General features: G+C 34.2%; 1 protein-coding gene across 3 annotated transcripts in view; it reads right to left on the bottom strand.

The window, feature by feature from the left end:
* The window catches only part of LOC126967521 (furin-like protease 2), a 325,069-nt gene that overhangs the window by 78,393 nt on the left and 231,059 nt on the right, over positions 1-15,617 (bottom strand). For all 3 annotated transcript variants that reach the window (XM_050812023.1, XM_050812022.1, XM_050812024.1), the window contains one exon: positions 4,832-5,064. In XM_050812023.1, coding sequence (XP_050667980.1) covers positions 4,832-4,993 — 162 coding nt within the window. In that variant the 5' untranslated portion in view covers positions 4,994-5,064. The remainder of the gene's footprint in view (positions 1-4,831; positions 5,065-15,617) is intronic.

Below are 15,617 nucleotides of genomic sequence, written 5' to 3'. Positions count from 1 at the left end.
GCAAGGCGCTACATTTTTTACTTTTGAAAGTATCAAATACATCCTGAACAAAGTCTGGGTCAGGAACTAGTTAGTTAGCCTTAGATATTTCGAAGTCTTCAAAACAAGAGATCAAGTATAACCAGCCTAGTAAGAAGAAAGCGATTCACTCGATTGTACGTACGAAACGTGCAGCATTGAGCGATTGACAGATGACGGCTATAATCTTAAAAAAATCTGAGATAGTTGAAATCCACTACGTTTTAAGCAACTGTTCGCTTTCAAACTGAGCCGGATTATACTTCAGTACTAGTAATTACTACAATTTCAAACTTATGTCAAATGACAGAGCGTTTCATACTAAACTGATTTTCAGTCCCGTCTCTTATTACGTAGTATTTACATCCTCTGAGTATAACTTGATGAACTGAATCACCATATAAAAGCGTAACAAGACTGAAATTTCAAACAATTAAAAAAATAGAAAATTATCGATTTATGAATGATCTTTTATCGTCGAAAACATAAGTTACTAGCTAGTAACTTATGTTTTCGACGACTTAACAGTTGTTAAGTTCCTGTTTCCACCGTATACATATTTTAGCAGACATATTATATTCAAAGTAATTAGCCGTCGCATGAAAGGAACAAGAAAGATGCATGTCTCCTCAAAGCCGAACATTAATCCATACGAAGCTCAAACATCATTGAATGGCGAATCTGCGCTCCTCTATTCAAAAGGTTTAATATTTCACTTTAAGAGAGCGAGCTGCAGATAATGCGACAGGAAATGTTTCAGATGTGATTCATGAAATCCCCCGGTTTATTCCCAACTGAGGATCGGGCGTCTTTTAGTTCCGAGTTTGTTGATTCTCGCCATTCCGATAACAACCGTTTCCAATGATATTTGCTACTCTATGAAGTATGCTGTTCCTTTTTACTATTGGCTTTTAGCAAAAATAAAAAACTAAACAACTTTACATTACGAAATGATAGTTATACAGAATATTTTGATTGAAAAACTTAATTTAATAACTAAAACACGATAGGAAATAAATATATTTTAAACAATTAAGATAATTAACTACAATATACATTTGAGGTGCCAAATTGGCTACTACGATTAGGAATAAGTTATATGTCTGTAATAATATAGGACTAAGCGGGCGATTTATATGCATCTATGATCTAATGATCACTGTGTTCAAATTGATTGATTGAGAGAAATTGAAACGAATTGTTAAAGAAAGATTATGTGGTAAAGGTTACTATAACATAGTTGACTCTCTTGATGATACACACCTCGGGAATGAAGCGATCGTCTTCAGACTATATATTTATGTAACATATAATAAAATCGTTACAAATTAAAAACTGTACATAGAATATTTAAAAAATGCTTGCTGTTCTACGAAACAAAATCGAAGCCAAAAAAGTAGAAAGAAAAATTTTTTATTTGAGACGTTAATCTTGAGTAATATTAGCAACAATCTGAATCATTAATATTTTAAAAAATCACACCTATTCATATAATACTAGCACTAATAATTACAATTGTAAGACAAAAATTAAGTATGAAGTTGTTGATCCGTTTCCACATTGACTTCTATTCAATGTTTAACAAGGAACTTAATAATTTGTTATACAAAAAAGCGCTCGAACCGACATGTTCCACACGACATGCATCACTTTAGAAAGCATCACAGATACGCGAGGGAGATCGTTAATGCGATACGGGATAGCTAAACATCATTAATATGTTAAGCGGAGAGGCATGCACGACGCACGTAGGCCCGACTGATCAAAGGCTAAATGCCGAAGCAGGTGTAATCAATACAGATCGCGGCTCGCTACGAGAATACACACAGGCATGAGAGATGCACATTGATATTATAATACATATAATATATAACAACGATGTACTACATTATTTTGACATACATAAAATAATAGAGGTTTTCATTTCTACGCGCATCATGGTAAAACTACTGGATAGAATACAATGAAGTCTTCTAAGTTTTATTCCTAAGATACTAGGGCCTTCATTTAAAATAAAGTTATTAAAGTTCAGATTCCACAATATGAACACAGATCTTAAAAAATCCACAATAGCCAGTACGGATTTTTAAGATATGTTGTACTCGTAGATGTTACCTGACCAATGAGCAAAGAGTAACCCGCGCCCGCTCACACCAGTTGGTTGAATAAATTGTTGTATTTCATTATATAGGTATCAAGAGACTATTGGTTTATTAAGTAGATCGACGAAATATTTTACATTTATTAAATTATACATTATAGATTACACAATTTAACTATACATTTTTATCGCTCTGGATCCAATTCCTTAGCGTTTTACGCCTAGCCCATTACTGCAAATGAGTACATTTTAGTTTCAACTCGTTCCAATTTCCTCGAAATTATATTCGCACTAAAACACCCAAGCAGCAGCAATAGAAACGGCGCAGCAATTTCAATTCCCAAAGGCCCAGCGTCACTTAGAATTAATGACCGCTTTTTGTATTTCAGCACACACTTCGACACTTATGTATGCCTAGTTTTCAGTGCACGAAGTAAATCTTAGGCGTTACTAAATGTACCATGTAAGGTTCTACGACCAGTGCAAGTAGAGATGTAGAAACTATATCATAGAATTAGATATTAACGAGGATACAAGAACAACTGAATTAACACTGGCTGGATGAAGTGGAGGGAGGTAAGAGTGGGGCATGTAGCCCAATTAGATACATGCCAAAATTAAAGTGGACCAAGGACCAAGAGGACGAGGAAGACCCCATTAACATGGCAAAAACGAATGGCGAAACACGAGAACTGCAAATATGGAGTTATGTTGTAAGCTTCTATTATTTTTTATCATTCATACTAGATACAGAATTTCAAATTCTTCTATTATCAGAGCTGTTAAGCTCTTTTGTGAAATAAATTTGAGAATCGACAATGACACTGAATTGTTAATCGGAAATAAAAACTAAAACTTTTGATATCAAGATCTATCTTATTCCATCTTCAATACCTATTACAATAAAACTGTAGATTCAACGTACCTGTACTAAAGATATTTTTTACAAAACTGATTTAAGGCTAGAAAAATTCAAAATTAGAAAAAAAATTGTACGCCTTTCTGTCTGTTTATTTTTTTTTTGTAAATGCATAATCGCTGGAACTTCTGGCGAGACTTTCATGAAACTTTCACGAATGCTTTATGCGTTGCCTGGACCATTTAGGCGATAGCTATGATCAGTTATGATTAAAATTGCTGCACGGGGAAAAGTTATGTTGAAGTCTTAAGTTAATTCACAAGAGATCAGCAGCAAAATATATCAAATACAAAAGCATGTAGTCACAATTTAGAGCAATAGCTTATTTTCCTTGATACACAGGTTGGTGTGTAAAAATATGTTTTGCTTGTACTTCTATCAATTTTTTGACATGAAAATCACACACAATCAGCACTAAAGTATAGCACAAATTTCGCGCAGCTAGTAATGGATGTGTTTCCTAACAGCCATTAATCAAGAAGAAAACTTAATTGGACGTCTGCTGTCGGACAGACATCCGGGCTAAGAAATAAACTCAAGTGTACACTAGTAATTTGTTGCTTACATTTTTATTCCAAAATCTCATATAGTCTTCTTTGACGTTATTATATTGTCCAGAGATATTGCTTAATACAAACTGGGCATAGTATTCATATTTTTATCATAAAACTAGCTGACCCAGCAAACGTTGTATTGCCATCTAAAGTAATAAAAAAATCAATAACTAAAATTTTAGGGGTATAAAAAATAGATGACGACCGATTCTCAGATCTACCAAATATTTATATCGTACATAAAATTTATCGTACACCAATAATTATTATATTCTTTATTGCCATCTTTCGGATGTGTGGATGGAACAGAATAATATAAAAATCGCGATACAAAAATAGGTGTTGATCGTAGATGAGTGAAAATTTGAAGTTTATGTACGTATTATTTAATACTGAATCATAAATTTTTTTTCAATTTCAATAAAAACAGAAAATTTTGTCCAAAAATTAAAAAAAATGTTAAGGGTGAACAACCCTTATCACTTAGTGGTATGAAAAATAGATAGTAAACCGATTCTCAGACCTATTTGAATATGCATATGAAATATGGTAAAAATCAATAAAGCCGTTTCGAAGGAGTAAGGTAACTAACATTGTGACACGAGAATTTTATATATAAGATACATCTGCTTATGTTGTGAATAATCTTAACAGTAACTCTATTAAAAATCTTATCTAGATCACATCCTATCAGAATCGGTAACCCAAATACACAAAGTAATTTTTTAAATAAATAAATTTTTTAGTTATACACCTTGTCCTTATGTAACTGAGGCCAAAAAATATTTCTGAATATTAACAGTAAACAACGTAACAGTGTTTCGTTCATTTCAAACGATCAACAAATAAGATAAAGCTTTTTATGTATAAGGAGGACAAACGAGCGGACGGGTCACCTGGTGTTAAGTGATCACCGCCACCTACATTCTCTTGCAACACCAGGAGACACAGAAGCGTTACCGGCCTTTAAGGAAGGTGTACTCGCTTTTTTTTAAAGGTAGGTACCCATGTCGTCCCGGAAACACCGCACAAGGAACCTCATTTCACAGCTTTGTAGTACGTGGAAGAAAGCTCCTTGAAAACCGCACTGTGGAGGACCGCGTAAGAGAAGTTAGCCTAATACGCCGAATCTATGCGAGCGTTGAAGGACGCTTCGTGTTAATAAAATAGAAGCAGGACCTTGTAATAACAATCAAATTTACAAACCGTATGCATTTATTTTCGAAAGAAAAAACTTACCCGTCCATGATTGACGTAACCGTGTCGCCTGGTGATGTCGTCTACGTGGTGCTGTCCCCCGGGCACGTACACCGCAAAGTGGTTGTGGTACAAAGTCTCCGGGAGGCCCCAGCTCACGTGGAGCGCCGCTAGCACCGCCAGCCAGCGCCATGATACGACCATCGTGTGTACAACGGAACAGACGACGCGACACCTTCAACGCTTTATCATCACTGAGTTCTCATGCCCAGAACCTGGAGACAACACAATTTTTTATGAAAATTTATTGATGTAGGTGCTACTTTGGGGAAATCCATAATTATCGAAATGTTTTGAGTTTTCCTTAGTGTTAATTCCGCCAATATTTGTCTTAAGACAATTCGACAAGTGTTTCGAGACACGAGACTCGTGCCAGAGTTTGGCGAGTCAACATGTCCTGAGGATGCCTCGCGTAGAGGTGAAACACGTGTCGAATTGTTTAAGACAAATATTAGCGGAATTAACACTAAAGAAAACTCAAAATATTTGGACAATTTTATATTAAAAACTAGCTGACATTAGTTCATTTGGGGTATAAAAAATAGATGCAACCGATTCTCAGACCTACCAAATATATCGTACAACAATTATTGTATTTGATTGCCATCTTGCAACCAACCCTATAGCGGATATGTGGATGGAACAGAATAATATAAAAATCGAGATACAAAAAATAGTTGTAGATCGTAGAAGGGCGAAAATAGGAAGTTGTATATATTTTTTGATAAAAAAAATTTTCAAAAATAAATTTAGGGGTGGGTCACCCTTATCATTTAGGGGTATAGAAAATAGGTGTTGGCTGATTCGATCTGCACACAAAACTTCATACAAATCGGTTCAGCCGTTTGGAGGAGGTTGGTAACAAACACCGGGGCACGAGAATTTTATATATTAAATGTAAATAACTTTAGATTATTATGCGTCATAATGGAATAAGGCAGTTTGTGATATGTCTTGATATTCTGGACAATGTCTTATTTTGAACCTTGTTTTAATTTCATATTTAACACTTTTCTATAACCACTTATCAAAGTTAATTATAGCTTAGATCTAGACGTCTAGATGGACAGCTGTGAAAACGTTGAAAAAAATGAGTTCGTTTAGAGTTAAGCTCTATGTCTTGTCTTGTGTAATGCACGCAAACTAACACAAATCGTGAGTGTAAGACATAGCTTGTCACGCACACTAAAGTGTTTTATGGCCTGTTTTTATCAGTTTTCTAACAGCAAGAGACTCTATCTAGACGCATAAATTATCTAAGTAAATTACAATCGTCATGGTGAAGTTACCACACATTAAGGAAATAATTGTATCTGGCCTGTGAAGAACGGCTTCGTATCGATTTGGGAATACTAGGACCAAACAGAGCCAGAGCAACTGTGCAAAGTTTTGCGAATCTTACGGTTTTAGAACGCCGTTCGTTCGGCGACGGAATTTGTTCACATGGTGTTATTTTACAAAAAATGAAACACAAAGTACAATAAAAAAGTTCCGAAAGAAAAATGAAAAGAATTACTATTAATTATTACGAAATACATTTTGAACCCCTTTTGGATTGTATTGGCAACAATTTGTGTGTATTATGTAAAGGTGGAGATTGACTTGTAATATTTTGGTATAAAGTATCGAGTTTTTGTAACAGAAACCAAAGACTGGCTTGTAGCGTTAGTTTATTAGTTTGTACCTAATGTATCATTTGCGGCGAGCACCGCGTGCTCCACTCAACTATCGATTTTTTAGCGAATTCCTTGAGTGTTACATTATAAAGTCAGTCAGTGCACATCACGTGGTCAACAGCAAGTCGCAAGCGCAATGCATCTCGTTCATCACTCACGATTCTCAATAAGTAAAATACAGTGGGATAACGAAAAAGCCCTTTTATTTATCGACAATGTTTTCAAATAACCAAATAATAGTAAAATTAATGAAGCACAAACAACGTCTCACATTATGAGAAGAAGAGGAGCATACTTGAGCCAACAGCTCGAATGATACATTACAAAGATGCGATACTTACAAGTCAGTCTGTGTCGCCGAATTGGCCTCGAACGATACAAACGGTACAAGTCGGTCGACACCTTAAGTCTTTTATTAAATAGTCTGTTGTCATTTTTATGTTACAAAAATAGCAGTATCAGCAAACAACACATTCTTCTACCACTTGGTATAAACCTACTTAGGTATAGTAAAAAAACTGTTTATTTCCACCACACATTGAAAAATATTGTTTCATTTTTAAAATTGAAATACTTGTTAAATCTATGTTCAATGTTATCGACATATGTTTAAAATTTAGTGTACATACTTGGCAGTTCTAGCGGCATATTGATTAAGAAATAACTACCCAAAATTATTTAACGGCATTAAATTGAAACTTAAGACGAATAGAGGTTTTTCAGCACAGAAGAAAGCATTAAAGTTCTTCAAGCATTATTCATGTTCCAATGATAACAGTGCAAAAAAATTACTTAAAATATTTAAATAACACTACTTATACTACATATATTACAAGTGACTTTGTACGTTTGTTCGTAACGTATTCACCTTTAAATTATACAACCAATCATTAAATTTAGCACACACGCTGTCGGGGATACAAGAAAGGGCACGTTCGATCTCAAAAGAGCGAGATACTAATTTCATGTAGACCAAGTCACGGGAAACAGCTTGTACTATACAGATTTGGAAATTAGGATTGATTGGATCGAAGACATAAAATCTAGATTCTAAACAATGTTTCTCTTATAACCGAACTTTGAGAGCAACCGAATGATGCACTGAAAGATGTTTCACATTAAAGTATACTAAGATACTGTCAATTGTTCCCTGTAAAGTAAAGACGTACAAGTACCGTTTAGCATCGTTTAGTCTAAAGCTTTAATCAATTAACAGAATGTAGATCCATCGTCATTTGTCTTAATAACGTTTAAATATTCCGTATTGGATTAAAGTAATGAATGTGTGCTTCGCGGCAATGGATTAGTTGACATATTGATCATGAAATTGTGGATTTGTTTCTATTTTACTAATGCATCCAAACAGACGTCCTGTCCAAATAAAATTATGATTTTATGAATGTCAATGCCAAGTACGAAAATCTTCAGCAAATCCCCTACTCTTCCTGTGGTCTTGAAATGAGAGTTGTACTATCCAGTTGCACGAATATAATAGTTCTTAAATATCACCTTGGTCTTCCGACATACTTTGCTGAAAAATTAATAACTCAATCAAGAATACTTGCATTTTTTTAAACATAATGGTACAGCCCAAGAGGCTAAATAAGGATTTATTCGAGTGTCGTGGGCACCTATTATTGGATTGTGAAGGAGATGCTAATAAGAAAACAAGTTTATATTATGCCTTTTCAGTACTCAAGCGCTTCAGAAATTAATAGTGTATGCACACGTGTTTCTGACAACGGAAAACATTAATTACCGGTTTGCCATACGAAAATAGTAAAAGGAATTTTTTTTTCCAGCATTTCAGACATCGAGAGGGGATGTTAAATAAACCTATAGACTTATATAGACATTAAAATACTCAAGTGCATCAGATTATTATACAGACAGTTCATCTTAATGTTCTTGTCATTATGACCCATAACCTGACAATTATGTGGACGAATTACCTTATTTGATGGTTTGAAATATTTTTTTAAATATTTTTTTTTTAATAATTGTAAGTTGTAAGGAAAAAGAAGGCCGGCTGCGCCGTCGTAAGGTGATGGTGGACGGCGTTTAAATTAGAGGAGATTCCCCAAATGTAACAAAAGTCTACACTAAGCGTGGTGCTGGGTGCCAAGGTATTAAAACATCGTTTGTCCTCGGAAATGCGCTGTTCTATACCCTCCACAGAATACGACGGGCGGCCCGAGCGATAATGGTCAGGGAGAGAATCTCCGACTCTCGCAGAGCCAGTAGGTACCCTTCTGGGGTAAAATCTCTTTAAGTACTGCTGACATATTCTGGCTCTGGACGGGGAGATAGGCTCCGGTACTAGACACTAACCTATGCGAAACATAGCGGCACTAGGCTGCTGCTTCACGCCTATTTTCTGTGCCGAGTGTGGTACTTAATCTGGATGAGTCTGGCCCTTTCGTGCTGACGTCATAAGACGGCAGCGTGACTCTACCATTTCTAAAAGCCCTTAGTCTCTTTTTACTACACGCTTGGGCCTGGGACTTTCCTATTCTTTATACGGCCCGAGAAAGCACAGGACAATAATAATTAAATTGAATATAATGAAAATAGTCAAAGTTCTTGCGCATTCAGAAAATCATTTAATTACATCACAAAGAGCAATTATCTTTATATTATGACTTTCATTCACTCGCTTTACGTAACTTTTCCAAATTACTACTAACACCAACAAGTCAATAGAAAACGGACGACAAGAATCAAAACAACCTTTCTTCTTTGACTTCCTGCAATTAATGTTACACAAACTTTCGGCCCAATTATTCCCACGGAATTCGTTCTCAGATATCAAAATAATATAATAATAATTGTTGACGTACTCTGGCCACAGACTCAATGAAACTTGCTTAATTACAGCATCCACTCGCACAAAGCGCCCGGAGGGTAGCATTAAAATTTAATTAAGACTTTTGTGCGCCCTAACGCCCTGTATTCAAATCATGCACAACTCGTGTAAGGCTAATTTGATACGCAATAAACATTACATTCGGGTTGAGTACATTGAGTAGCGAATAGGCGCAAACAACTAAAAAAAAAACGAAAAAAATTCGCTGGAAAGTCCCGGGATAATCCAGATAAGCCACGCGGGTGAAGTATGAAAAGCCTGACCGTGAATATATCAAAAAATATTTATGAAAATTTATTTGGAAACAGCCTACCGATAATGATTCGCCAAAGTAATCCCGGTAACAATAATTACTCTCTTATATCATTCAAGACATTATTATTAATATAATCTAAGTTTTTTTAAAATACAATTTGTACAATTCCTAAAATCATAAATTAAGCATTCAATAAGAGAAAATCAATAGTAAAAACATGAGAAATTATCTCATAATTCTCGTATTCCTTACTTTTAATCATCCTCTCTGACTCTACATAACCAAACAGCATCAATATAATATCATTCTCACTAACTTCTACGTATTCTTTAACTAAGAAAAACTTGATTTACCTAAGTACAGAATAATATAATTAATGTATCTAAAAAAAAGATGTATAAATAAATAAAATAGATCTTAACAAAAGCTGCTAAAAATATTGTTGAGGAATCACAGGCGTGTAGTTAGTCTTTTGGATGGGTGTATTCTTTTTGAAGGTACTCGAGTCTTATCGACTTGGAAAAACCGCGCAACGAAGATCACTTATGCTACATAATGAAAATTTTACGAAAACAGCACTATCTATGGTGGACGCAACAAATCCTTAACCTTTCAAAAAGAATTGATACAGCGTGTACAAAATTTACAAACAAAGCAATAATATTAAAGTCGCTAACCAAGTATTATATTACCCTTGCTGTCAGAATGAGAGTTCTAGGAATTCAATTTAATGCTTCATATTTCAGTGCAAACGTTGACAAAAGAACGACAGCGAAACACAAAGTAAGCACGCGTTTTTTAGTTCAAAGTACGAATTATTTACTAAACTCTTCCACTGAATATTCTTTTTAAAGTTTCACGACTCAGAAATAATTCGAAAGGGAACAAAATATTCGAGGAATTTAATATGAAGCGAGTTGAATTATCAAATAAGAGGACGTAAATAGTTGCACATATTAAGACCGTTGCACGTTCCTTGCTCTCTGTGGCTCCGTCTGCATTGTATATATGTGGCACTGTGTAACTTCGAATAAGTTTAGTAAGTGACAGTAAATAAGATAAAACTGAAAATATTATTTATACCACTCATAATCTCAAAATTATACGCTTCAGTCTCACAAACTCAAAGGAATTTTAGATAACTTCTGCATGTATGGCATTACTCCTTACAGTGCGATTGTCGGCGCACTTTTCTCCGCCCACAAAAAAAAACTGTGGAACGATCTTCCTGGTTTTCCACGTCCTACGGTACTCTACAAAGGTTTGCTAAGAATACCCCAATACTATACATAAAATAGTTTTATTTTTCTCTTTAATTGTTTCTTATTCTATTTATAATTAAAGATGCATTCAAGTAATATTTTAAGAAATATGCGAAGACATGTAATAGTTTTCTTTTTTTATATAGTTTAAGTGTACTGTTTGTTTTCTAAATAAAGTAAAATAAAATACTCGATGTAATTAGAAACAACGTATTTTAACGCGAGCATCGAAAAAGTTCTACCGATACTATAATAATATGACTCCATGACCTATCTGATACAGATACTTTAAGATACAGATTTTATAGATGTAAAAAAAATATTTTAACACTACCTAGACGGACGTCTAAGTTGATAATTATTGTAATTTAATATCAAACTGCATCTGTAGCTCAAGTTCCACTGCATTGTCACCAAAGAGGCCATTATTAATTTCGCCTGCAAACTCATTTCCCGGGCGTTGAATCACCCGCGACTCTCGACAGCAACTTAACAAATGCAAACACGCTTGAATACAAACTACTACGAAATATTGTATACGCTTGTCGCCGTATTGTGCATTGCTTTATAGTTTATGTCATGTGTCAAAGTAATCGTGACTTTGAGAATTATAGTTGTCATGCACTTTGGCTTTCTAATAAGCTTCACTCTGGAAACTGACTTTGATACAATATATTATGGGATGGGGAAATTATGGGAACTATGATCACAACTAAAATAGATTAAAAGGTAAACAATTTGTGCAGTCATACAGAGATTGTTTGATTATTTCTGAGATGTGGGCACAAATATTTCTTACTTGGTAGATATAATTAAGCCACCTACTAAAATAATATAATTTTATGAACAAAATTAATAGATTGCTAAATTGATTGCATTAAATCAACAATTATAATAAATAGTACCTAAGCAACTTTATTTATCCACTTCTTTTACGAAGTGAATGAGCTCAATTTCAACAATTTCTCAGTAACCAAAATTGAATAGTATATTATAGGCTCCAAAATAAAAACTTCACAGAACCTGGCTGAGAATGTCAATTAAAACAGCATCCAATTAATTTAAAAGTTTACAAAACATCGTGTTAAAAATAAACAATTTTAAAGCTTTATTTATGAAAGGTTGAAGCGAGGCTGTATTTACGACTTAATAAACCTACGACAAAATGTTCTCTACCATTAAAAATTTCGTCCTCGCGTTAAATATAAATATCAATTGAAAACTCAAAGGGTTTTCATACGTTTTTATTGGGAATATATTTACCTTCTTTATAATTAAATTATCTTCGATGAACAAATTTTCCCGGGACTTAATACGATTTATCGAGGGACTCATATGAAAAATACGCCTCAGGCAAAGATTTTATTTGCTATAAAATTATTTACAACAATATTGTAAGCGTCTTGATATATTATGACAATTTATGTGTTAATATTTTACATAAATATTCTTTTTTATGGAGAAGGAGGACCAACGAGCATACATGCGTGTCTGACACGAGTCTTGATGCTATATGATCACCGCCGCCCATTCTCTCTTGTAACACCAGAGGAATTACAAGAGCATTGCCGATCTTAACAAGCGTCGATTAAACGTATCTACATATAAATATGAAAACCAAAAATACATTGGTACATGACAGGCGAAGACCTTATCTGGTGAGAGACCACGAATCAAACTATCATAAAATACACTTTTTTTAACCTTAACACGACACAGGATTTTAAATATTTGTAGCCGACTTCCGAAGTCGGATTCATTCGGGATACTATTGGATTAAAATCATAAACAATATTTCGTTGGAACTCAAAATAATACAATCTTTGAGATCCACTAAGATACGAAACGTTTATAAATAATGTAATAATATTGAGTTATTTACTTTCTGTTTTTCTCTTCTGGCTTTTGCTTTTTTTAATAAAGTCCGTACTCATTTACAGCTTTCATAACTCTTCTAATTTATTTGAATTTAAAATTAAAACAGATAGCTCTCCGGCATTACAAATACTCGTTTGACACTTAATTTTAAATCAATATTTGTATTAAATTTTACTTTCTTGATCAAGTTCTGTTCCTACTTCTTTATTTATCTTTGTGAATGAAGACATTTAATTTGAGAAGCCTGTTTACAGGGTAGGAAATATGTCCGTCTTCGGATTAACGGGCTTCTGGATCGATACCTGAAGGGAACATTACATATTTTTCCAGGTTTTGTTGTTACTAGAGTATACTCCGGGTGATACGAATGTCTAATTATTAAATTCCGACGTGGTATCGGACCTGTGAGGTAATGAAGTGGGAGTTGCACGCGTAATTTGTGACCCTGACCAGTAGTAAAAGTTAAACCACCAGTAGTTTAAGTTGTGTTTGAGACACACATAATGTAATGGTCGAGGGTTTGTGAAAAACCATATTTCAAGTGATCATCCGTTGAAGACATAAAAACAATGTTAGGAATTAAATTTATTTTAATTAAACGATCAGTAGCAACCAGAGCTATAGACACAAAAGAAGCTTTCAACGCCACGCAATACTGAAGATAAGATGATTATCATAATGAACGCAGCGGTATCTGGAGACGGGACGGTAAATAGAAAGACTGCGGCTACAACAGGGTTAAGCTGACAGGGACTGTGACATCTTCATTATAGCAATGGAGATAACGAACGGAGCAACACTCGACAAGATTATTGCTAAAATTAATCACAGATTTATACAGACGATACGACAGCAATGTGATGACAAGCTGAACCAATTGCAAGGACTGATATTAAAAATTAAAACAAGATTTTGTTCCTATTAGACTAATAGCTCTTTAGTGATGCAAAAAATGAGCCACCAGTAATGAGAGTAATGTAAGACGCTGTAACTAACGAAAGAAAATATATTTTCAAGTGTGATGACCCTATTTCTGTATGCTGTGATCTAGTTTGACAAGTCCCAACTCTCGACTTTATCTCACAGAAACTACTATGATAGTTCTGACTTACTTATCTTGTTTCGTGGGTGTTTTAGAATCTTGAACATAATAGTAGTTTATGGGCCTGTACATATTTAAAGAGTGTGGGTTTGTTTTAATAATATTATCACAGGAGTGTTATAATGCCTAATTATGTACAGTTACATACACTACTTTATCTATCCAAATATCATAAGCCTCCATGATTCAGGAGCCGTATATTATGAACATCATCAATTTTAACCGGTAATGGCGATAATGAACAGATTTCTCTCAGCTGTCATAGTTTTTTTTTAATTCACAGACAAACTAGAGTCGGCCCCAACTATCATATCGTTCGATATCTTACTTACGTGCAAGATTTGTCAAATTTGTTTGCAAATTGACATTTGATTTTTAACTAAACGTCATCTCGATTGATATTAGAATGGAGGTCAAATCAAATTTCCTTGTTTTTCAGAGATGTTCGAAATTTGAATGAAATAATATTATCGAAATCGGATGTTTAGCAATATATGTTTACAGATAAGAAATTTGTTCTAACAAAACAGTCTTTTTTGTGGTCATAATGATCGGTTCTTCAACGCATCACGAAGAGTTAAAAAAGTGGAAAACAAACGAGCTCCGAGTCACTCCTTATCAGACACGAATGCGTGCTTATCATTTTCCACCACCTACCTACTCTTGACTTCAACTCTTTCTAATCAATAATTATATTATAAAGAGGTAATGTTTGTTAATTTAAATATGCAGCGTAATTGAGTAACAATGTACGCATTTTTTATCAATATTTATATTGGAGTTTCATGAAACGAGTTGTTTCTTGTACGTTTTAAAAATGATAAATAGAGAATAGTAAAAACCTACGGCCGATACGGCTCCGTTGTTGATAAAGTGCAAGATCTAACATTTGGACTTCAGAAAATCTTTATATAATATTATTTGCCGGGGTACTACCGAAAGATATTTTTTTTTCTAACTGCCAATTTTATACAACATATCTACATGCATTATGTAGTATATGCAATAAGCATCGAATTTCCTGGGATTTGCCAGCAAAGTTTATAGAGTAAAATGTTGCTAGCTAAGTAAACGTAAATTATAATAAAAAATAACTTCAGTGTAATAAATTTAATTAAACCCTTATTTTATATTGAAATCTAAATCAATTTTATGCAAAACAAACAGGGGATCGTCGAAGACTTAGACTAAGTCAAATAGTTTCTAAAGACTGAACAAAGTTGTGAACAATTTAAACTAGACGCTCTCGACATAAATTGGTGATAGAGTCAATATCCAAGTCGGTTAATTGGAAAGACAAATCTGCCACGGCGTCGCCCTAATATCAATAGTAAGTCGTCGGATAGAGTTGGTAGCATATATAAATATTTAATAGCTAGATAAATTATAAATTTAGCTTACAATTGACATTCAATAAAGGTACGCGAATGATGTTATGACCATAGTTTCTTACAATATTTATTCGGTAAATCGTGGTGAGAAAAATAGCACAACTATGTAAATTATTGAATTATCATCGGTTCTTGATAAGTTTGAAAAGTTTCAAATTCAATTCGCCTAATGAGACCTAACATCTTACGCCTCAAGGTGACAAACGCAAAGGCGATGTCGCTCAGATTTTTCTTTTCAAAAGTCCTGAGCAGCACTGCATTGTAATGGGGCGTGTCTCTTATCATCAGCTGAATCCCCACTAGGTTTTAAAACACAGTATTATTGACCACGACTGGA

The sequence above is a fragment of the Leptidea sinapis genome, chromosome 13 (genome assembly GCF_905404315.1).
Source record: "Leptidea sinapis chromosome 13, ilLepSina1.1, whole genome shotgun sequence".
Classification (NCBI taxonomy): domain Eukaryota; kingdom Metazoa; phylum Arthropoda; class Insecta; order Lepidoptera; family Pieridae; genus Leptidea; species Leptidea sinapis.
The sequence above is the reverse complement of the archived record's forward strand: the minus strand, read 5'-3'. Positions and strand labels throughout refer to the sequence as shown.